The following is a 24,503-nucleotide window of genomic DNA, read 5'->3' on the forward strand; positions in this document are numbered from 1 at the left end:
AAAGTAACTTTTAAAAAAAAGTTGTTGCCAGGGTAACCCATTTTTGGGGGAAAATTTATGAAAAGTGTAGGTACACTATATCTCTGTAACTAATTATGATATCTTCACTAAATTTGCAGGATATATAAACAAATGAGACAGAAAGCAATTTGAATTATCATTAATATTATCAAAATATTTCTCAAAAGACAAAATATTGTGAAAGAGAGAGAGAGAAATGGGGTTTAATGTCCACTCGACACAAACTAGGTCATTTCGGGACTAACATATAGTTTTTAATTTTATTTCAATAATTCGCTTGCACATAGGGGTCTTTAGCAGTGGGAGGGAAACCGGAGGACCCGGAAAAAACCTACGAGATTGGACAGGCGACCCTACTCCTTGTCACGTACAACCGCGGATTCGAAACCACGCCAGTCGACTCAATGACAGACTTTTATGATACAGCGCGCGTACGCTAACCATTCAGCCATCTAACCCCCCACAAAATATTGTGGTTAGGCAAATGTTTTAAACTACCGTTTTCCAAGAAACTATGAAAATTATAGAGAAAAACTCGTCCTAAAATGAGAAATTTATCTTTATTAGTGCCAGAGAAATGGTGTACCAACATTTTTCATACTTTTTCCCAAAAAATGTGTTACCCTAGTAACATTTTTTTTTTTTTTTTTTTTTTTTTGTAATTTTAGTTTTCCCTTGTTTATTACACTTCCTAACTACTTGTGCCATTTTCAATTCAATAGCTTTAGAACTTAAGAACACATTAATATGGTAATAATTTGGCATGTTTTACAACGTTTATTTTTATAGGTTATAACAGGAATTCCACTAGATCCAGAAAAATGCATTGAAGAATCATGTAATAGAGAATACTGTTTAGGAAAAAAACAGTAAGTTGTTTATTTAAACATACATTATGCAAGAGCTAAATCTGCCTATTTCAGGTCTTTCTTTAGGCCTGAAATGTTATCTAAATTATTAATTAGACATTAATTAACTTATCCAGACCATATTCAACTCTCGATGTCATCGCTAGACTGGGATATTTACTGGATTAGGATCTGATCTGCTGCTCAACGCCCATCCATGATTAAATCCTGAAATGGATAATCGAGACTATGTTTTTTGTCGTACCGACTTTAGTAATGATGAGAGAGGCTAGGTCGAAAATTCAATCGCTAAAATCTTGCTTCAGAGTGGATCAATTTGACTGAAATTTTCAGCAAATTGCCTTTACATTATCTAGTTTTTAACTATTATTGTGAGAACTGCCAGGACTTTATCTAATCTCCCACAACGTATCTTTAAACTTTTCAAATTAATCAAAGAAAGCATGAATGTTTCTAAAAAGAAACCAACTAGTAACATCACCTTCACAAGTGTGGGCATATGATTTGTTGCCTGAAATGGGTTTTAATATCCTACTGTTCTGCTCCGACTTGGTTAATGAAGACGGGTATGTGCCATACAGTGTGCTATGAGGGAAATTTTGCCTGGGCAGGGGGACTATGGCCTACTCTTATATCAAATTCCAACTGCCAAGGGATCTTTTACGTGCAAGCCAATGTATACAGGAGACCTCGGTTATTCGTTCCATCAGAACGACTGGACAGCTGTCCTTGTCAGGCCCTCCGTCTTGCACCACTGACAAGGGGAAACCACGTCGGAAAATGAAATGCATAAATTAGAAGTATGTTGTATTATGATAACTATTTAATGATTATTGACTATTGTTTATTTCAGGCCATGTATTCTGATATTTGATTCATTGGCTGGTCCATCAAGAGCTTCTGTTTGTAAAACTCTTAAAGAGTAAGTGATGTTATCCTTTATGAAATAACATTAATCCTGTGCTATTAAAAACTCACTCAATAGTTTGGTTTGAAAAATCCATAAGTTGAAAACACTGCAGTCTGGTAGAAATTAAGACAAATCTTAAAATAGCAAAGTCTCAATATTATTCAAAAGTCTTTGATACTGAAAACACGTATTATTTGTCAATTTAAATCAGCATTAGTGTTGTGGACTTACCGGGAAAAGATGGGCTTCTGATATCCAATATTTAAGACAGAATAAACATTTTACCATTCGTGTACCATAATGCGTTTCAGCACCATTTGTAACAAGGGACTCTAAGAACGAAGCTAGACATATTCCACATGTCAAGTCAAATGCTGACATCATATTCTTATCTGGAGAGCATGCGCAATAAATACTATCAGTGTAGACTGGAATAACCAGGCGATAGAGATTGCCATTCGATTGAGACTGAGCTGGCATATTTCGCCGAACATAACTAATTTGAAATTAGAGTAAAAATGGTAACGATTGAATGTAAATCAGATTATATACATTCATATTACATTATTACACTAGTTCCTAAATATTAGCGGCTCCTTTAAGTCTGTCACATCTCCCATTTCATATATATTTATAAATCCTGAAACACCTCCTGGATTAAACCATTATACGTCACACAATGTTGTTGCTCGGGGATTAATTTATTTAGATTTTTTACTAGGATTTTTTTCCTGTTCTTCCCCCGACCAAATCACTAAGATCCAGGGTTACAGAGTGTCTTCCATCCTTCTACCACTTCCAGTGAAAGGTTTATTCATCACTACCTTGGAATTTAATGTATTTATATGGGGGGTTGGATGGCTGTATGATTAGCGCGTACAGTACACTTCAAGCGGAACTACTAAATTTCCCCGAGGTCCGACCTGAGCGGAAATGAAAAATCGCGGACGTCAGTTAATCAATCCGCTCTGGCCACGCTCAAAATTCCGCCGCGAATTTAAATAAACCGCCGACCTCCGCGATTATTTTAATCCGCCGCCCACCGCGAAATTTTAAAAAGTCGGACTTCCCACGCATGTACAGTCGGCACATCCATAGCTGGTTTGAAATGGGTTTATTTATCGTGCGATTCCACGGCAGTGATATCGTAGTCGAATATCGGCATGCCAAAAGAAAGATTGTTAATTTAACACGGTTAGACACGCAGATTTTACTGGCTTATATTGAAAAATAACAAAAATCAAACAGGCTTTTAAATAATAAAATTAACAGAATTATGGCTGTACCGTAAATTACTTCATCAATATGTTCGACATTTTTAAGACTTGCATCGATCTTCTATTTAAAACTCATTCAAATTACGAAAATTTCAAAGTTTACACACATAGATGCTGGTCTTACCGTTAGCGAAAGTTTTGTCCATCGAAATAGCCATTTTCATTCGGACAAATATGTCACAAAATGCATTTTAAATTTATAAATCACACCCGAACAAGTAATATATGCCTTCATCTCCTGTTTTCAAGCACACATAGCCAGAAGTCACCGTCAACCTTGCTGAACACATGTATCAGTCGGATAATACCTTGATTTCGGCACCAAAGAGTCTGGGTCAATGCATACCGTCAGTCAAGATTCCTAATTAATTACGTGAATTCACACGTGTCATCAAAAGAAATTGATAATTGACTAAAATAGAAGCCCCTTTAACAACAAATTGTTACCATGTCGTATTCTTGTAAACAATACTTTCTATTAATTTTATTTACGATAAAACTCGGGATTTAAAAATGTGGATATAAAAGATAATTCAATTTTTGAATCGGTACAGACTTAAAGGTTAGCGTATGCGCCGTGTGAAAAGAATACTTAATCATCATATTCGCAGGTGACATATTCTGTTAAAATCATTCGTTGAACCGGTGGTGATATTTTTTTTAATTTGGCACAAAAACCATCCCTTATATCGCACCGTGCCCCTTTAAGTCGGACTTTCCATGCATGTACAGTCAGCACATCCGTACATGTAAATGTTTTAAAATAGCTAGGTTTATTTATAGTGCAATTGCACCGCAGTCATCATATCGTAGTCGAATATCAGCTAATAAGGCATGCAAAAAAAAGATTGTTAATTTAACACGGTTAGACACACAGATTTTGCTGTATTACATTGAAAATATAACAAATATCAAAAATTGGCAGGCTTTTATATAATATAATAAACAGAGTTATGGCTGTACGATTCATTACTTCATCAATATGTTCGACATTTTTAAGACATTCAAACTCGTTCAAATTACGAAAATTTCAAAATTTATACACATAGATGTTGGTCTTACCGTGGGCGAAAGGTTTTGTCCATTAAAATATCCATTCCCATTCTGACAAATAAGTTTCACAATGCATTGTAAATCGGTAAATCACACCTGAAGTATTATATCTTCGGATTTAAATCACAAATGAATTAAATGCACACCTCGCCAGAAGTCAACGTCAACCTTGACGCAAACATGTACATAATACCATGACGACCTATTCATTTCGGCACCAAAGAGTCTGAGTCAATGCATACTGTCAATCAAGTTTCCAAATTATGTGAATTCGCATGTGTCATCAAAGGGAATTGATAATTGACTACAATAGAAGCCCCTTTAACAACAAATTGTTACCATGTCGTAGTCTTGTAGACAATACTTTCATTCTGAATTGTCAGTAGGTAATCATTTCCCAAAATAGTTGACTTCATTAATAAAGAATAATTACAATTTGGACGCGAACAAACTGGATTTTCACACTAAATAGGTGCGGTTGTCACGGCTAAATTACTAACAGGCTACGATGAATTAGGGTTAGGTTAGGGTTCCGATATCTTTATTTAGGGTTAGGGTTGGGTTAGGGTTCATTAGTCCACCGATATCTATCATTAGGGTTGAGTTAGGGTTAGGTTTATTGATACCCACATTATAGTATTTCTTATAGCGGCGGACTAGTGAACCCCTGTCGGTGATAATATTTTTAATTTGGCACACAAATCATCCCTTATAACTAACGCATGCTTTTTTGTGAGGCAATTTCCTTTGTTCTGTTTGATGTTCACTCTTTGATCAGTTACTATTAATCTAAGTTCTGTCCGGACAAGATCCCATTCATAAGATCTGGTTGTTAGGTGTTTTATTAAAGGTTCTTCGATATGTTCATTGATAATTATTGGAAAGAAACCGAACCGGATTATTATTTAGGATATTTATCGTCAACTGTATAAATACGGTAAGCAGTTTGTGTGTTGCATTTATAAGTTAAAGTATAAAAAGAAATATTTGAAGGGGCTATTTAAGACATGATATTTTTAAGCCTTATACCTGTAACTGAAACGATTTGACGTGTTGATCTGTTTTGCAATGTGGGGAATGGGGAATCTGTAAAGTCAAATACGAAACTGAAATAAGTAAACAATCTTTCAGCTTCTATCCAATATGACTTTTAATTTTGGGGACATAAAGTACATGTATATATTGAACGTTGGGAGCCGAATCGTCATTTTAATTGAATTACCGTTAAAGGAGAAAATATTCCTTCCTAGCAATTTATGCTAATTCGTTTATTTCTACGAATATCGTTAAATTGTTGTTCATAATTAAAACGGATAATAAATCAGTCTATAAAAAAACAGCATATTTTAAAACACCTACGTGCAAATCGCTGCCTTCTATATATGTTTATTGTCGTCCATTTTCAGACATTGTTATCAGAATTCACGAAACATGGTTTCATTGTCTGCTTGTCGGATCAACTAATGACATAGAAAATTGCTATGTGTCTGTGCTTTATGGTGTGATTCACGAATTAGAACATAACGGACATTTTAGGATATGAATACAATAATACATTGGTACACTTTAGTTAATAATCAAAACGGAATTTGAAAAGAGTATTATGAATATATGAATTACCGGTGAACTAAAACGACTAATATACTCGTGATATCGTTCCATTAAATATTTGTTTCTTTCTAATAACGTTGTGGCAATATGGACTAAATTACTCTGACTATTTCAAATCACTATGGACTATAATCCGCCGCGAATTTGATATTTCCACCGACTATAATCCGCCGCGAATTTAATATTTTCGCGGGCGATAATCCACTGCGAATTTTATATTTTCACGGACTTTTTTCCGCCCAGAACGTCTCTAATTCCGCGGAGTGTATATGGGTAAAACACCGCGAAAAAACGCCCACAAGGACTATTTTCATACTTCCGCCTGAAGCGTACTGTACATGTTGTATCAGAAGGTCTGTCATTGAATCAATGGGGGTGGTTTTGATTCTTGGGGGGTTGTAACTGGCCCGTCTCTCTCTCTCTCTCTCTCATATATTTATATTTATATTTATGTGAGATTGTATTTTGTTGCTATGTAATATATTAAAAGTGTTTATTGTGTATTGCAGGTATTTACAAGTAGAGTGGAGTATTAAAAAAGATACAGAGAGAAATTTTAAAGATTTTCGTGGTAGTTCACCAAAAGTACCACAACAGAATAATTATAGTGACTGTGGTATATATGTATTACAATATGTCGAGAGTTTCTTTCAGGTAAATATTATTAACATATACTTATCAAACATCTATTTATATCTGGAGACTTTCAGATATTCTTTGGCCAGAAATTCTAAAATTTAAGCAGGTCTCGGAAAATTGTTAAGATACATACATCATAAGCTCTATCATAAAATGGGGGGTTGGATGGCCGAATGGTTAGCACGTGTGCGTTGTATCATAAGGTCTGTCATTGAGTCAACTGGCGTGGTTTCGATTCCCTGGTTGTATGTGGCAAGGAGTAGGGTCGCATGTCCAACCTCGTGGTTTTTCTCCCGAGTCCTCCGGTTTCCTCCCACTGCTAAAGACCCCTACACGCAAGCGAATTATTGAAATAAAATTGAACCATATGTTAGTCCCGAAATGTCTTAGTTTGTGTCGAGTGGACGGTAAACCCCATTTCTCTATCTCTATCATAAAATTATGTCTATATGTTACGTGTGGACAACCATACACATTTCAAAATGACCTTCTTGGGTCCAACTCCAGGACCGAACACGGAACCTCCCGGTTAGTCAGCCAACATCTTACTCACTGAACCACCATGGCTCCCCTGTGGCATCGTGCTTTTTCTCAACAGTTAAATATCTCTTGAATTATAAGTTAATGTGGGCAACTGTATATATATATATATATCTTTTGTTTACATACATCATATTTTTCACAGGCTATTTTGCCCATCGCTATTTTGAACATGGGGCAAGTGAGTTAGTGGGTGTACCGTAATAACTGCGAACCATGTATAGGGTTACCATTGGTAATACATTAAAGATCTCCTGGCTACTGCCTACTCTCATATAAATTTTCCAACTGCCAAGGGATCTTTTGCATGGATGCCAATGTGTATATTGTACATGGGACCTTGGTTTTTAGTACCATCTGAACGACTAAACAGCTGTCCTTGTCAGACCCTCTGTCCTGCACTACTGACAAGAAGAAACCACGCCGAAAAATCACAAACTTTCTTGACCAACACAGGGATTAAACCTGCGATCCGATCTCAAGACTAGCGAGCTAGTGTCTTACTCTCTTAGCCACCATGGCTCCCTGTTTATAAGTAAAACATTAAGTCCCATTTTGTTTACTATATTAATTTATTTGACATTGTTATTTTAGTCACCTATTATGGATTTCACTGTTCCTATGAAGGGTTTAGATTACTGGTTCCATTCAGAAGTCTGCGCAAGAAAACGAGAAGAGATTAAAAGTTTGGTGCTAAAATTACAAGAACTTTATCCACGGCCAGAGAAAAAAAGCTGATAGTCTGTCAATACGAATTGACATTGATCTGTGATATATTCCTAGTAGTGAATTTAAAAGTGGACAGTGGAGTAGATGACTGAATGTGAAATTAAATAAGTTTTATGTATATATTGTGAATATATAAGAAAGTGAACCCTATAGATGATTATGTATGGATGAGAAATGAAATATATTCTGGTTGAAAACTTGATGAGTGCTAAATTTCAAAGAGATCTTAAATTTGGAGTTTTATTAACATAAACAATGTTCGACTTGTTATGTAAGTAAATGAATCTGACCATGAGTTTTTCAGAGCTTTTTAAAAGTGTTTGAATTATTTAATGTGAGCTATGTTATCAATACCTCTTAATTTCAATATTATAGTGACATCACATCACAGAATATCAGGGCACATCAAAGGTACAATTTCATTGTGTGGTTCAATAGTATACACTTATCAAACCATTGTTAAAGATACTGTACATTATGGGAGATTAGATAAAGAGCTGGCAGTTCCCACTATGATAGTTAAAATCAAGATAATATAAAGGGAATTTGCTGAAAATTTCAGACAAATTGATCCACTCTGAACCGAGAAAAAACATAGTCTCGAATATCCATTTTTATACGTCCACATTCATAATGTGAACGTATTATGCCGTCGCCCCTGTCTGTGTGTGTGTGTGTGTGTGTGTGTGTGTGTATGTATGTATGTGTGTATGTATGTGTGTGTGTGTGTGTGTGTGTCTGTGGTTCGCCTACAGGGCGCAATTCTTCATGGATTTTCTTCAAACTTGGTATACTTATTCCTTATACCCCAAGGAAGATCCCTATTGTTTTTGGTGCATGCCCGACCCCCCGGGGCAGAGCCACGCCCATTTCTAGTATTTGTTTGTTTGTCGTCTACAGGCCACATTTCTTAACTAATAATCTTGAAACTTTGCATACACATTCTTTGTACCCTAAGGAACATCCCTATCGTTTGGGGTGCATGCCCAACCCCCAGGGGCAGAGCCACGCCCATTTTCTTTTCGTGTGTCTTTGTGTCGCCTACAGGGCGCAATTCTTACTGGATTTTCTTCAAACTTGGTATACTTATTCCTTATACCCCAAGGAAGATCCCTATTGTTTTTGGTGCATGCCCGACCCCCAGGGGCAGAGCCACGCCCATTTCTAGTATTTGTTTGTTTGTCGTCTACAGGCCACATTTCTTAACTTATAATCTTGCATACACATTCTTTGTACCCTAAGGAACATCCCTATCGTTTGGGGTACATGCCCAACCCCCAGGGGCAGAGCCACGCCCATTTCCCATTTTCTTTTCGTGTGTCTTTGTGTCGCCTACAGGGCGCAATTCTTACTGGATTTTCTTCAAACTTGGTATACTTATTCCTTATACCCCAAGGAAGATCCCTATTGTTTTTGGTGCATGCCCGACCCCCAGGGGCAGAGCCACGCCCATTCCTTATATTTATTTATTTGTTTGTCATCTACAGACCGCATTTCTTAACGTATCAACTTTACATATTTATTCCTTATACCCTAAGGATGATCCCTATTGTTTTTAGTGCATGCTCGCCTCCCCGGGGCAGAGCCACGCCCATTTTTGTATTTGTTTGTTTGTCGTCTACAGGCCGCATTTCTTAACGTATCATCTTGAAACTTTGCATACTTATTCTTTGTACCCTCAGGAACATCCCTATCGTTTTGGGTGCATGCCCACCCCCCAGGGGCAAAGCCACGCCCATTTTCTTTTTCTATGTGTGTGTGTCGCCTACAGACCACAATTCTTAATCAATTGTCTTGAAATTTTTTCATATGAATTGCTTATACCCTAACGATGACCCCTATTGTTTTTTTACCCCCAGGGGCAGAGCCACGCCCATTTTCTTTTCTTTTTATGTCTGTGTGTCACCTACAGGCCACAATTCTTAATCAATCGTCTTGAAAATTTTTCATATGAATTGCTTATACCCTAAGTATGATCCCTATTGTTTTTGGTGCATGCCCGACCACCAGGGGTAGAGCCACGCCCATCCCTTATATTTATTTATTTGTTTGTCATCTACAGATCGCATTTCTTATCGTATCACCTTGAAACTTAGCATACATATTCCTTCTATCCTAAGGAACATCCCTATTAGTTGTGGTGAATACCCAACCCCCAGGGGCAGAGCTACGCCCATTTTCTTTTTTTATGTCTGTGTGTCACTTGCAGACCGCATTTCTTAATCGATCATCTTGAAATTTTTTTTAGACTTATTCCTTATAGCCTAAGGCTACGTTTTTACACTTATTCCTTAATCCTAAGGCTGGCCTCTATTATTATTTTTGGTGCATGCTCAACCCCTTGGGACAGAGTCACGCCTAATGTTTGTGTGTCTTGTGTTTTGCCTACAGGCCGCAATTCTTAACCGATCCTTTTGAAATGGGGATACCTATTCTAAACGTCATGCTTTTAGAATAAAGACATCGATTGTTTTAAAATAAAAATTGTGTTCTGTTAATGTGAACGAAACGTTAAACTGATAGCAGTCCTACAACCCAGTTTTATTTCACAGACCCTCAATGCAAACTGGACCATATCAAACAAAACAGGAATGTGGACGTATATTGCTGCGTTAGCGATGCTCTTGTTTAACTTAGTTATCAATGAGCGTTGAGCAGCAGTTCGATCATCGTTACTAAAGTCGATACAATAAAAAATATAGTCTCGATTATCCATTTTTTGATTTAATCAGAAGCAGCAGACTGGGTTCTAATCCAGTAAATATTGCAGGCTAGCGATGACATCGAGAGTTGATTATAGTCTGGATAAGTTAATTAATGTCTAAATAATTGTCCCCCGCCTTTCGAAGAAAGCAGGGGACTATTAAAATGGGTTCGTCCGTCTGTCCGTCTGTCTGTCCGTCTGTCTGTCCGTCTGTCCGTCCGTCTGTCTGTCCGTCACACTTTTTGGGACACAATAACTCTCTTCCTAATTGAGCTAGAATGTTCAAACTTGGTGTATGTGTTTATTAGGTCAATGCCTTGATGGAGTTCGAAGATGAGCATTTTCCGCTTAGGGTAAGCAGAGATAAGCAATTTGATTGGTTGATGTTTTGGGACACGATAACTCTCTTCCTAATTGGGCTAGAATGTTCAAACTTGATGTATGTGTTGATTAGGTCAATGCCTTGATGGAGTTCGAAGATGAGCATTTTCCGCTTAGGGTAAGCAGATATAAGCAATTTGATTGGTTGATGATTTGGGACACGATAACTTTTAATTGAGCTAGAATGTTCAAACTTGGTGTATGTGTTTATTAGGTCAATGCCTTGATGGAGTTCGAAGATGAGCATTTTCCGCTTAGGGTAAGCAGATATAAGCAATTTGATTGGTTGATACTTTGGGGCACGATAACTCTCTTCCTAATTGAGCTAGAATGTTCAAACTTGGTGTATGTGTTGATTAGGTCAATGCCTTGATGGATTTTGATGCTTTGGGACACGATAACTTTAGTTCTAATTAAGTGAGATTGATGAAACTTGGTGTATAGTTTCATTACAGTAATACCTTGACTAAGTTTGATAATGAGCATTTTCTGCTCAGGGTAAGCAGCAATTTGATTGGTTGATACTTTGGGGCACGATAACTCTCTTCCTAATTGAGCTAGAATGTTCAAACTTGGTGTATGTGTTGATTAGGTCAATGCCTTGATGGAGTTCGAAGATGAGCATTTTCCGCTTAGGGTAAGCAGAGATAAGCAATTTGATTGGTTGATGCTTTGGGACACGATAACTTTAGTTCTAATTAAGTGAGATTGATGAAACTTGGTGTATAGTTTCATTACAGTAATACCTTGACTAAGTTTGATAATGAGCATTTTCTGCTCAGGGTAAGCAGAGCGATACGCAATTTGATTGGTCGAGACTTTGGAAAACAATAACTCTCCTACTTTGATTGTTAGACTATAAGTAAAGATATACTGTTTGATTGTTCAGTACTTTGTAAAAGATAATTTGTGATAAATTTATATGTGTCCTCTAATTATTTTCCTATTTCGGCGGGGGACATCAGCCTCACTGTTGGCTTGTTTAGATAACATTTCAGGCCTAAATAAAGACCTTGCAATTGGCAGATTTAGCTCTTGCATAATGTATGTTTAATGTAGATCATGCCTATTAATAAGCGATATACTGGTAGCCATATTAACGACTGAGATCCCCGGAGGTAAAGTGAAATGAGTTCATGGTCATAATTTGTGAAATTTGCTATAATTACATAATTTTTGGTTTCAAAACATAAAAAATCAAAGCTGCTGGGAGCTAGGTTTTCCTGAATGGCAACTCTCCTTATCTGAACTAATCTGATGGGCCAAAATTTGAAAACTATGTATATGTGTATGGCTTCTGGACCTGGCCACGAGTTCACATACATGTAACATTCTCAGGCTGAAGTTAAGAATTTACTCAAAATTATTTGCCTTATTTTAACTAAACTATAGCCCTTTATAAAACTTCTGTTGTTTTAATGTATCAAATACATCAATAAGAAACTATGTGCAATGTTTTGTGTTTCTGGATGAAAGATATTTGTCATAAACAGTGATTGAAAGTTGAGTAAATTCTTAACTTAAGTCTGAGAATGCTTTGTGAACTTGGGGCCTGGTAGATGTATGTCTATGTCTGTAAAGGGGAATTATTGAGCTGCTCTAAAATATGCCTAGCAGAAGATGATTGAACAATGGTCATTAAAGCAATTGGCCATCTATCACCTTAAAGATACATTATGTAAGATTTAGATAAAGAACTAGCCATTCTTGCTATAATAGTTCGAAAGTAGATGATGTAAAATGAATAATTTGAAAATTTCATTCAAATTACTCTATTGCAAGCGAAGACATTATAGCCTTTGAAGGTTTGACAGATGTGTGCAATAATTTCAACCACCATACTGGTTGTTCGAAGTTAAGTCTCGCTTTTTCATTTTTAGCTTAAATCAAAATATGACTGAATTGTTCTAAGCTATTTAATATCGGAGAAATCTGATGCCATCGAGAGTTGATTATGGCCTGGATAAGTTAATCAATGTCTAATTAATAAATTAGAAAAGATTTCAGGCCTAAAGAAAGATCTGCAATAGGCAGATTTAGCTCTTGCATAATGCATGTTTAACAACTGTCACAGTTAAAGAGGCATTATGTGAGATTTAGAGAAAGAGGTGGACGTTCTTGCTATAGTAATTCAAAAATAGATAATGCCATGTGCATATATTGAAAAGTTCAGTCAAAATTCTTTATTCTGAATAAAGATACAAATATTTAATGTCTTTAATTGTCTCTGCTGATTGTCAAGAATTGCCAATCAATGGCCGACAAATTCAACCCACGGTTTATATTGCTATCAAACATTCATCGGGATTCGGACAACGATTGCAATTAAATTTGTATTACTTTTAACCCAAATAAGATTTTTATTATACGCCCACATAAAAAATGTCTTCGTATATTGTCGTCGCCTCCATCCATCTATCTATCCGTTGTCCACAATTTCTTTCGAACATTCTCTAGACAATATGTATCATCCAATAATTTTGACATCTATATATATGTTGTTTACATTTATGACAATTTCTGTCAATTGCTTCTAAGAGTTATAGCCCTTGTTTCACTTTGTAGTACCTTGTGAACACTCTTAACGACAAAAGTTATCATCCATCTGTATTAAATTTATTTGAACTAGTGTGGGCTGTAAGGAACGATTTTCTGACTGAGAGCCCCTCCCCCCTAAGAAAAGTGCGAGTGACACAGGCAGGAATGTGAGAAAGAACAGAAGGCATATTGAGGAAAAAGGGTACATTGTGAAATAATATGCACCCCTGGTCTCCGTGGGTGACATCATTTATTAATTTTCAGAAACCTGTCCAAAAGGTCTTCTAAATTATCTACTATTTTTAAAATAAAATGAAATATATTTACAATTTTCCTGATTTTTTTTTTTCTCCATTTAAAATCTGTGCAGATGTATTTACAAACTTCTAGTCTGGATGACTCTAGCCATGAACTCCTTATGGGGAAATGTCTCACAGTTAATAATGCATTCTGTATAGCCTACTTCCAACGAAAAGTCAATCATAAGATGTACAGATATAAGATCTGCATCTACTTTGACAATTCATACACAATTCAAGACAAATATTTTTGTCAAAATGGTGACTATTTGGACCGGAGTAATCTAAACCAAAAACGTGTGGATCAAATATAAGTTTTTAAAAATGGTAGCAGTTCGAGCCCTCCATTTGAATGAAAATCTTGTGTTGGGGGCCTGGTTTTTATTTTGAGTTGTGGTATTCCTTGATTTTACGTTACTTATTACTCTGCCATGTGCCTCAGTTTTTCCTCTGGAAAACATATGTTTTAAATATACAATTTTTGGTGTATTAGATGATCAACTGGTGTGGTTTTGATTCCCTGGGTGTACGTGACAATGAGTAGGGTCGCCTGTCTAACCTCGTGGGTTTTCTCTGGGTCCTCCGGTTTTCTCCCACTGCTAAAGATCCCTACGCGCAAGCGAATTATTGAAATAAAATTGAACTATGTTAGTCCCGAAATGACCTAGTTTATGTCGAGTGGATGTTAAACCCCATTTCTCTCACTCTCTCTCTGTATTAGATAAAAATAGGATCTTGGCGTTGAATATTTTGTGGTGGGTTTGAAGATGTGGATTATAAAGAATATTTGTTGAAACTGGTGTTGTCATGGAAACATGTATATAAATATAAATGATACTAAATATATTTAAATGATGTTATAAACTTTATAATATAAAGTTAGTCAAACATGTTGTATATAAATTGTGTACATATTTTGTTGATTATTATGTGAATGTCTGATATATTTTGTGCTCTAATGAATGAGTTACAGTTGATATTATATTAAATAAATATGTGCTAAAAGAAAAAACAAGAAATTGTTGATGTGTCTTACTATTTTGGAGGGTTTGAAGACCTTTGACCCTATTCCTCTCCTGCACCCTTGTCCGTGATGCAGAGAGGGCCTGGCAAGGGACAACATATACATGTTCAGATGGGACAGAAAATTAAAGTCCCGTGTACACATTGGCATGCTCCTAAAAGGACCCTTGACAGTTGAAATTCGAAATAAAGACGTGACAAGGATTAGGGTCGCCTGTCCAACCTCGTGGGTTTTCTCCGGGTCCTCCCGTTTCCTCCCACTGCTAAAGACCCCTACGCGCAACCGAATTATTATAATTAAATCGAACCATATATTAGTCCCATATAACATAGTTTGTGTGGAGTAGACATAATCTCTCTCTCTCTCTCTCTCTCTCTCTCTCTCTCTCATTCACAATAAAGAGTAGGCCCAAACAGTGCCGGACAAAATGACAGGCATCAGAGGTTTTGTGCCTGACAAAGCCTAAATCTGTGCCCGATATTGTCTGTAACAGGTGCCATATTGTCCGTTGAGCCCCTCCCCTCTTAAACAGAATGATCTATTAGTTGTTGTTTCATCAAACAGAAATTCTTAACCATAATTAGTTGCCCAACTCGAAAACGACAAATAACATCAAATTAACAAAGCTTCTTTACAATGAAGTCAGTATTTCTAATTGCGGATTGTATTAGTAGTGCAGGAGAGAGAGAGAAATGGGTTTTAACGTCCACTCGACACAAACTAGGTCATTTCGGGCCTAACATATGGTTTATTTTTATTTCAATAATTCGCTTGCGCGTAGGGCTCTTGAGCTGTGGGAGGAAGGAGGAAACCCACGAGGTTGGACAGGCAACCCTACTCCTTGTCACGTACAACCGGGAATTCAAAACCACGCCAGTTGACTCAACGACGGGCCTTACGATACAGCGCGCACATGCTAACCATTTGGCCATCCAAACCCCCGTGCAGGAGTGAGCACCACACCTTACAATCAAAAAGGAAACCCTGCAGACAAACCAGATGACAAGACACATTGTTGAGTTACCCCTGATTAACACTGAGCTCTGTCAGCCCAGTAGGACGTTAAACCCCATTTCATTTCATTGACTGTGTAAAATAAATTAAAACACAATTGTTTGTATTGAGTTTCATATTATATTATATTGGACTTTAATCAAAGGAGGTATCAAAAGATAACAGTAGTATCTTTCATTGATAAAACTAGTTAAGTACACTTCATATCAACAACATGTTTAAATGGGTTTTGTGGGGATTTTTGGCCTTTTTAACCAATGGAGGATATGCACAGAATGCCAAATATGTAATAAGCGTTCCAGAACCTCATATACCAACAGCACCACCTATACCAACTCCAGCTTCACCAAACTCATCACATGCCATGGTTAATCCAGGATTACCTTTCAATGTTGGAGGTATTTTCCCTGATCTTGCAGTAACAGCTGAAAGTGCCCCCAAGAGATCAGAATGTGGTATTGGTGCTTTGATGGCTTGGGCTGATAATCTATATATGGTATCCTATCTTTCAGTACCTAATGCTGGAAATGGTACCGGATTATATCAAATAAACAGCAAGTTTCAGGTAAACTTTCCATTTTCTTTTGTGTACCATCTTATACGCCTGCATTCACAAATTCTTTTCGTGTTTTTGCCATTGATCAACTGTAAAAATCCTGTGAACACTCTAAAGGCATGTTTCAGGTAAACTTTTCATTTCCTTTTATTTACCATTTTATACGCCTGCATTCACAAATTATTTCCATGTTATTGCCCTTGATCAACTGTAAAATCTTGTGAACACTCTAAAGACAAAAGTTCTCTAACTCACTTGAAATGTATATGCATTGTAATGATCCTTTTGCTGACTTAGGAAATCTCGTTTTATCTTTGTGAAGGCTTTAACAACAATCTCTAATAATTAATTCCCGAGTTATTACCCTTGATTATGATGTCAATGATCCATTAATATTTTACAGTAGAAAGATTTTTCTTTTTTTTTTATCAACCCGAAGAATCACAATGCAACAACCATTGTGGTGTATGTAGCCACAAAAAAAGAGACGTAAATTCTAGTTATAACCTGTTTATGAATAACCGTATCAGAGTATTTGATCTTAAATTTATATTCGCAGTCAAATTATCAAGAACAAGTACAATGTAAGAATAAAATGGGATATTTATGACCATTGCAAATAAATACTGTACGTGGCGGACTGTAGCACCAATGACCGTCTGTCAGACGCGGAGAGCGGACAACACCAAAAACCAGTCGCCACATCCGACGTATAACCCATACATCGTTTCTTATTACATATTTTGGAACAGCCCTTGATCGCCTAGTATTGTCTCTAGTTGCATTTGTAATTCTTTAACTGGTGAGGACGTATCTTTAAATGTCATTCTGACATTCCCCATTAATGACGACATCACATTGTGATTGAATATACTGCATCTTAAATGGTATCAACAGGAACAACAATACCACATTTCGTTTCTACATTTTATATTAAGCGCTGCATATAGGTTACAAAGTTACAAGCATAACAAAGTCACTCTCCACTCTCTCGACCCCACCATTCCGTAGAACGAGTTTTCTGACGGATCCCAATACATCATATGACTCTCCTAAGAGTTAACAGGGCATTCTGAAACCAGGTGGTGTCCCTTGAACCTCAACGGTCTCTCCTCTCTTAAAATCTGCCTGGTGTCTAACCTAGAACGCACATTCTATTAATTATATATTCTCAGATTCACAGCCATTAATTATTCTATTGGCTAATTATGATGTAATTAATCATGCCAAATATGTAATGGTAACTTTCCGATCACGTGCTTTTAGACAAAGAATCAATCCTTAAACTTAGACCCCCTTTCCTGTTATTCTCACAATATTTCATAAACAATTAAATTTGCGTTTTAAATAAACTCATACCATAGCCAATATACTGACAATGGAGAATCAAATAAAACATAAGTATTTATCAAATTATAACTCATGTCCTCTTAAATTCGTCTAATACAATTTCGCATAAATTATCAAATAGTATTACCGGACTCAGTTCAGCTAATGGTATTCTGAGTTGAATTGATTTTATTGTTAATTTGATCAAACATTTGAAAGGTGCCTTTGAAATTATTGTAATATTCTGTTTGGTTTCAACAGGGACGGGTTAAGGCATATGCTTTAGGAGCCTCTGTCAGGTACGTGTGGGCACTAGTGACACTAGTGATTTAATGAAAGTTATTTCATTTGTGAATATTGAATACAAAGTTTAAGTACGCTAAATTATTTATTCAAAAAAAGGTTCAGTATATATACCCTATATATATTTGAAGTAAATATACTATGGCAAAGATAAACACAGAATTGTATACCAAGGACGAAACATTCCTAGATTCAGAGAGAGAGAGAGAGAGAGAGAGAGGGAGAGAGAGAGAGAGAGAGGTTTAACGTCCACTCGACACAAACTAGGTCATTTCGGGACTAACATATGGTTCAATTTTATTTCCATAATTCGCTTGCGCGTAGGGGTCTTTAGCAGTGGGAGAAAACCGGAGGACCCGGAGAAAACCCACGAGGTTGGACAGGCGACCCTACTCCTTGTCACGTACAACCGGGAAATCGAAACCACGCCAGTTGACTCAATGACAGACTTTATAATACAGCGCGCACGTGCTAACCATATTCAGCCATTCAACCCCCTCCTAGATTCAGAACACGTAACTTATCTTTCTGGGAGACCCATAAAACTTGTAGTTCAGAGTCTTACAAAATCTTAGTCCCCGGCTCTGAGTTTTAACAACCAAGCCACAAAATACTACCACTGAAATGACAGCTTTGAGATAATTCAGCATTTATCATTTTCCATAAAATTACTTTCAGATGAAGAAGCTTGCCAATCACAGTTCAACTTATGCTAATAGAATAATACATAAGGAATCTAATCAAATCATAATAGGTGCATGGGCTATAGATTCTAAAGGAAATGTCCAAACCTTTAAAGATTTATTGCATGTTCGAGTTGCTGCCACAGCAGAACATTTAACAGAATATGCCACAAAGGTTTGTGTTTTATGGTAGATTTCTACATAAAAGTTTTAATATGCATTATAGTTAGCTGTATGAATCCCCAAAAGGAATTAGAAGCTGTTATAATGAAATGAAGTGGGGTTTAACGCCTGTCTAATGAAGACAGGCATACGCCATACAGTATGCTATGAGGGAAATTTTGCCCGGACAGCAGCGCGCTACGGCCTACTCTTATATTTTCGTCCCATCTGAACGACCAGACAGCTGTTCTTGTCGGACCCTCCATACTGCACCAGAAACCACGCTGGGAAATCCCCATGAACCTTCTCCGCCAACACCGGGAACGAACCCGCGACCTCCAGGCTCCCATGTTTCTAAAAAGTCAATAGCACAGCTAGAAGTCCAAAGAGACATTGAGAAAAAAATGGCTTACTAACCCGGCGTGACGAGAACGATGACAGTGTTTGCCGAGAAAATTCGTCTTGATTTTCCAATGTGGTTCCCCATCCCCTTGTCAGTGGTGCAGGATGGAAGTGTAGTCGTTCTAAAAAGTCAATAGCACAGCTAGAAGTCCAAAGAGACATTGAGAAAAAAATGGCTTACTAACCCGGCGTGACGAGAACGATGACAGTGTTTGCCGAGAAAATTCGTCTTGATTTTCCAATGTGGTTCCCCATCCCCTTGTCAGTGGTGCAGGATGGAAGTGTAGTCGTTCGGATGAGAAGAAGAACGGAGGTTTCGTGTGCCACTGGCAAAATTTATCTCATAGCCCACTACTGCATGGCAGAAAAATAGGACGATAAATCGTAAATTTAATTTCATTTCAGTAACTGCATCAGCATATTCACCTTTTCTGGAAGATCAGACTCCCATTTAGGTTTCAATGAAAGCAACAATTGTTCTTTATTTAGACAAATAAAGTCGATATTTCATGTGCAGACATTGGTCACAAGAAGTACAAATTTGTTAAATTCATCATGTTTTAGGTATATATGCTTGGTATGGATGGACCACTGTGGGAATGTGATGTATATAATTATACATGTGTACAACTATTTGATTTAGTGAAAACATTAGACATACCTGCAGATCAAGGGGAACAACCCCATTTTAAAGCAGCACATACTATGAATGGACGACTTGTTGTTGCTAGTAATACATTTGAAGAAGCAGATTTTATAGGGTAGGCGAATTAAAATATTTGTTTTGGGGAGAAGGTCGGGGAACCAATTTGAAGATCAAATGACAAAAATATTTATTCTATGTCTAGCTATACCAATTCCAAATATTGGTAAGAGAGAGAGAGAGAGAGAGAGAGAGAGAGAGAGATGGGTTTAACGTCCATTCATTCGACACCAACCATGTCATTTCGGAACTAACATATGGTTCAATTTTCTTTCAAGAATTCACTTGCGCGTAGGGGTCTTTAGCAGTTGGAGGAAACCGAAGGACCCGTAGAAAACCCACGAAGATTGACAGGTGACTCTACTGCTTGTCACGTACAGCCGGGGAATCGAAAGCACGCCAGTTGACTCAATGACAGACCTTATGATAAAGCGCGCACGTGCTAACCGTTCGGCCATCCAATCCCCCAGGTAAGACTGTAGAGTGACTGTAGGGGGGTGTCCATACAAGGTCAGCTCTGCTTCTTCGCCTCTCGAAGAAAACCGGCGCCGCTGTCTGTAAACCTGAAATGTTTTTGGGCATTTCTAGTTTTGCTTCCCTAACTGTCATCGAGCCCTAATAAAACACTAATTTTACTATTTTAATTGAATACCACGAATTTGTACTGAGTTGACTATGGATTAAAACATTTTGTCTGGAGCCACTTTACTTTGTGCGACATTTTTCAGGCATCGATTATTATTGTGAATGCAGCTGCAACAGTCTGATTGGATGGTTGGAATTCAGAATGGGATTTCGGTTACAAAACCATTGGATACTTTTGGAGTTGCTTACACGTGTTAAAATAGCAGAAAACGCATTTGCGGTGGTTAAATTTTCAAAATTTTCTCCCAACGGTCCCGTCTCCGTGGACTGTAAACGATTGATCTTTTGATTGGAATTCGAGCCAGCCATCTTAATTAGCCTATATTAGACCACTTTGAAGTTGCTTTGTTCACGGGCTGAAATAGCAGGAAAACGTGTTTGCGGCCGTAAGATATTCCAAAATTTTCTTGGGGGGGGGGGGGGGGGATCCACACATGGTAAGCTCCGATTCTTCGCCTCTCGAGGAAGACCGTGCCGCTGTCTGTAAACCCGAAATTTTTTCGGGCAATTCGGGTTCCTGCCCCCCTAACTGTCATCGAGCCCGTACGCCTATGGTTGTCCCTAATCTTCAAAATGTTTTGATCACAAATCGTGCTATTAGTTTTATCAATCTTCATGTGTGTTACAGAACTCAATCAGGGGGTCGTCTTGCAGAATGGACAGGACCAGGAACTAACTGGACTATTTTAGAAAGAACTGCATTTGTTGAAGTTGCTGGAAGGAGGAATTTTGGTCAGGTCATTTATGCTTTAGGGTGGGATTACCGATCTGCAATTCTCAAAGTATTTGATGGGGATGACGGAGCGTATAGAAAATGGCAGACATATCGATTACCTAAGGCTAGTCATGCTTATGATCATTTGTGGCAGACAGAATGGCCACGGATACGGGAAGTAGAAACTGAAAGATACCTTATGGATATGCATGGAATGTTTTATGAATTGTCGCCTCTAGGCTGGGCTGGTAGTACTTGGGGACTTCGTCCTATCTGTCAACATTTACGTATGGTTCCTGATTATGCGTCATATAGAGGATTCTTAGTTTTAGGTGGAAATCAGGTAATTTTAACTTATTTTATGGCCATTTAATGCACTGGTTTCACACCACCATCTCCATATGTCTTAGAAAATATAATAATAATAATTCGAGCTTTTTAGTACAATCCAGTTCATCCTTCCTTTAGTATTTTTATAATTACTGGGACATACATTACAAAAGTGGTTATTTTAAAATAGTACACGTTACCCTTTGAAATACACATGAGCAATCCAGCTGGTTGTAATTTACATACGTTTGCCGGGTTTTTTAAAAAAGTTTTCTGATATACTTTTACATGTTATGCTGTATTTTTTTTGTACTCTGAATTTTCATTTTAAAATCTATTTTCATTCTCATATTGTATGGTATCGTGTCTTTTATATGTTATGTTGGTTTTTATTTGTTCTATTTTTGAATTTTTATTTTTTAAATGTAAATGAAATGGGGTATAACGTCCTACTGTTCTGTTCCAAACTGGGCTAATGAAGACGGGCATACACCCTAAAGTGTGCTATGAGGGAAATTTTGCCCGGACAGCGGCACTACGGCCTACTCTTATATCGAATTCCAACTGTCAAGGGATCTTTTACATGGACGCCAATGTGTACACGGGACCTCCGTCCTGCATCACTGACAAGGAGGAACCATGGGCCAATGCAGGGATCGAACACCCGACCTCCAGGCTAGCGAGCCAACGTCTTAGCCACCTAGCCACCGTGGGCACTATATAAGTTTAATAAAATATTATTATTATTATCTAATTCAGGTATCATCTATCTTTGATAATAATGTGGTAACTGGACAAGCACAGTCTGGTTTATGGTTTGGTAAAACGGATGATCTATGGAGTTTTGGTAAACCCCAAGGTTGGGGAGCTGTTTGGCGTCGAGATATTCTTAATTCTGGTGCCGTTTCAGATCCTTTCTTAATGACCGGTTTTGATAAGAAAGTTTTACATGTGATCAATCATAACAAGACAATGGCGTATTTCTCTGTTCAAGTTGACGTTACTGGAGCAGCAGGTAGGGTTTAACGTCCATGCGACACAAACTAGGTCATTTCAGGACTAACACAGGAGCAACAGGGTTCACAGGATCAGAAAGAGAGAGAGAGAGAGAGAGAGAGAGAGAGAGAGAGAGAGAGAGAGTTTAACGTCCACTATGTCATTTCGGGACTAACATATGGTTTAATTTTATTTCAATAATTCGCTTGCACGTAGGGGTCTTTAGCAGTGGGGGGAAACCGGAGTACCCAGAGAAATCCAATGAGGTTGGACAGGCGACCCTATTCTTTGCCATGTCCAAGCGAGGAATTAAAACCACACCGCTTGACTTATTGACAGACCTTGTGATTTCACCCAACCCCTCCGGGATCAGAAAACCCATGGTAGACCTACTTGTTCTTCAGGCAAATATTTATTGAACCAACAACTAATTGTCAGACTATATCGATAAGTTGTGTGAAATGAAACGAAATGGGGTTAAGCGTGTTAACACAATATGGCAAATGAAATGGGGTTTAACGTTCTACTGTTCTGCTCCGACTGGGCTATATGAAGACGGAAGCTGTGGCAAACGGGCATTTAAGTGGAAAAAAACACCCTTGAGAGAAAAGAGAAATGGGGTTTAACGTCCACTCAAAACAAACTAGATCATTTCGGGACTAACATGTTAATTTTTATTTCAATAATATGCTTGCGTGTAAGGGCTTTAGCATTGTTTATAAGTGTTTCTTGAAGGTAGGTATTGAAGAGCATATGGGGGGGGGGGCGTTGTACATAAAATGAACTTAAATTTGCATGGCACATTACAAGAAGACATGGATCAGAGGAAGATTGGAGGTTGCGTTAGGGTCATCTTCCTGAAGCAACGACTGCGGGTTTTACAACATCTGGACGTTGCTTGCTTTCTTCACAGTTCTCGAACTTATAGCTATGTTATCTACAGACACGTGAGCAGTAGCGTCCAATCAGAGGTTGTGACATCGCGACCTCCACGGAAATCTTGACATTGAATGAACCTTGAACTTTGCAACTCGATTATCACAGGTAGAAATTTTAGCTTGAAAGCGCGAGACTTGGTATTCGCGACGATCGAGGAATCTGATAGGCTCACAAGTTGGGCTTGTACCCAATCAAAATTAGTGCCGAAATATGCAGGGTATTTTGATAATATGTACGTAGTTAAAGCGAGATCAAGCCTTCTATTGAAGATGTGTTAGGGTATACAATTCAAGAAGTTCTGATAAATATGCAGCCCAGAGGTTGTTGAGATATTTGTATGTAAGAAGCATTTGCTAGAACTCTAATGTTCCCTTTTTTTCAGGTCATCTTGCTGATGAAGATTGGGTTGAGGTTACTCAACTAGAAACAACATCGTCCAAACCTTACGTCTGGTATGTTTTTCCCAATGGTTTTAGTGCACAGTGGGTCAGGATCGTCTTAAAGAATTCTCTACCAGGAAAAATGATAACAGCATACTTCAATTATTCTTAAATAAAGTATAAAATAGACAGAGATAGAAATTTGGTTTAACGTCCACTCGACACAAATGTGGTCATTTCGGGACTAACATATGGTTTAATTTTATTTCAATAATTCGCTTGTGTGTAGGGGTCTTCAGCAGTGGGAGGAAACCGGAGGACACGGAGAAAACCCACGACGTTGAAGTATAAAATAGGATGATTTGTCTTTTAAATCATCAGTTATTTAAATGACATTAACCCTTGTGCGAAGACGTCTCACGAAAAACATCTAAGATCCCAGATATAAATTGGTTTTTGGATGCATAATTTTATTCAAATACGATCAAACTACAGCTTCATATAAAGACTGAATCAAAAAATATTTGAGGTATTATAAGGTAATTTTGAAACCATACAAATCTACAAATAACTTAATTGTCATTTCCATGTAGAATAGTCTTTTGATGAGGTTGGTAGAGTACCTAGATTTTCTTTCAGATCTAGATTACTAGAATGATCAACACAATATCATCAGTAAGAAAGATTCCAAATATAAATCTAGCACCAAGCGCAGAACAGATTAGACACTTGTAACCAGCAAAATGTTGAA

At 37.5% G+C, this 24,503-nt stretch overlaps 2 protein-coding genes across 4 annotated transcripts in view; both read left to right on the plus strand.

Moving 5' to 3' along the window:
* LOC126809709 (uncharacterized) overlaps positions 1-8,259 on the plus strand; it is a 35,724-nt gene extending 27,465 nt beyond the window's left edge. For all 3 annotated transcript variants that reach the window (XM_050534444.2, XM_050534445.2, XM_050534446.2), the window contains exons 18-21: positions 811-890; positions 1,744-1,812; positions 6,251-6,395; positions 7,515-8,259. In XM_050534444.2, the coding sequence (XP_050390401.2) occupies positions 811-890; positions 1,744-1,812; positions 6,251-6,395; positions 7,515-7,658 (438 nt within the window). In that variant the 3' untranslated portion in view covers positions 7,659-8,259. The remainder of the gene's footprint in view (positions 1-810; positions 891-1,743; positions 1,813-6,250; positions 6,396-7,514) is intronic.
* A 7,552-nt stretch (positions 8,260-15,811) lies between these two features.
* On the plus strand, positions 15,812-24,353 carry LOC126810637 (uncharacterized). The gene is made up of 6 exons (XM_050535817.2): positions 15,812-16,174; positions 18,476-18,655; positions 19,609-19,805; positions 21,021-21,450; positions 22,197-22,452; positions 23,755-24,353. Exons 1-6 carry the CDS (start codon positions 15,824-15,826, stop codon positions 23,922-23,924), a joined length of 1,584 nt encoding a protein of 527 aa, XP_050391774.2. The 5' UTR covers positions 15,812-15,823; the 3' UTR covers positions 23,925-24,353.
* The last annotated feature ends 150 nt before the right edge of the window (positions 24,354-24,503 follow it).

Source organism: Patella vulgata, chromosome 2 (genome assembly GCF_932274485.2).
Source record: "Patella vulgata chromosome 2, xgPatVulg1.2, whole genome shotgun sequence".
Taxonomy (NCBI): Eukaryota; Metazoa; Mollusca; class Gastropoda; family Patellidae; genus Patella; species Patella vulgata.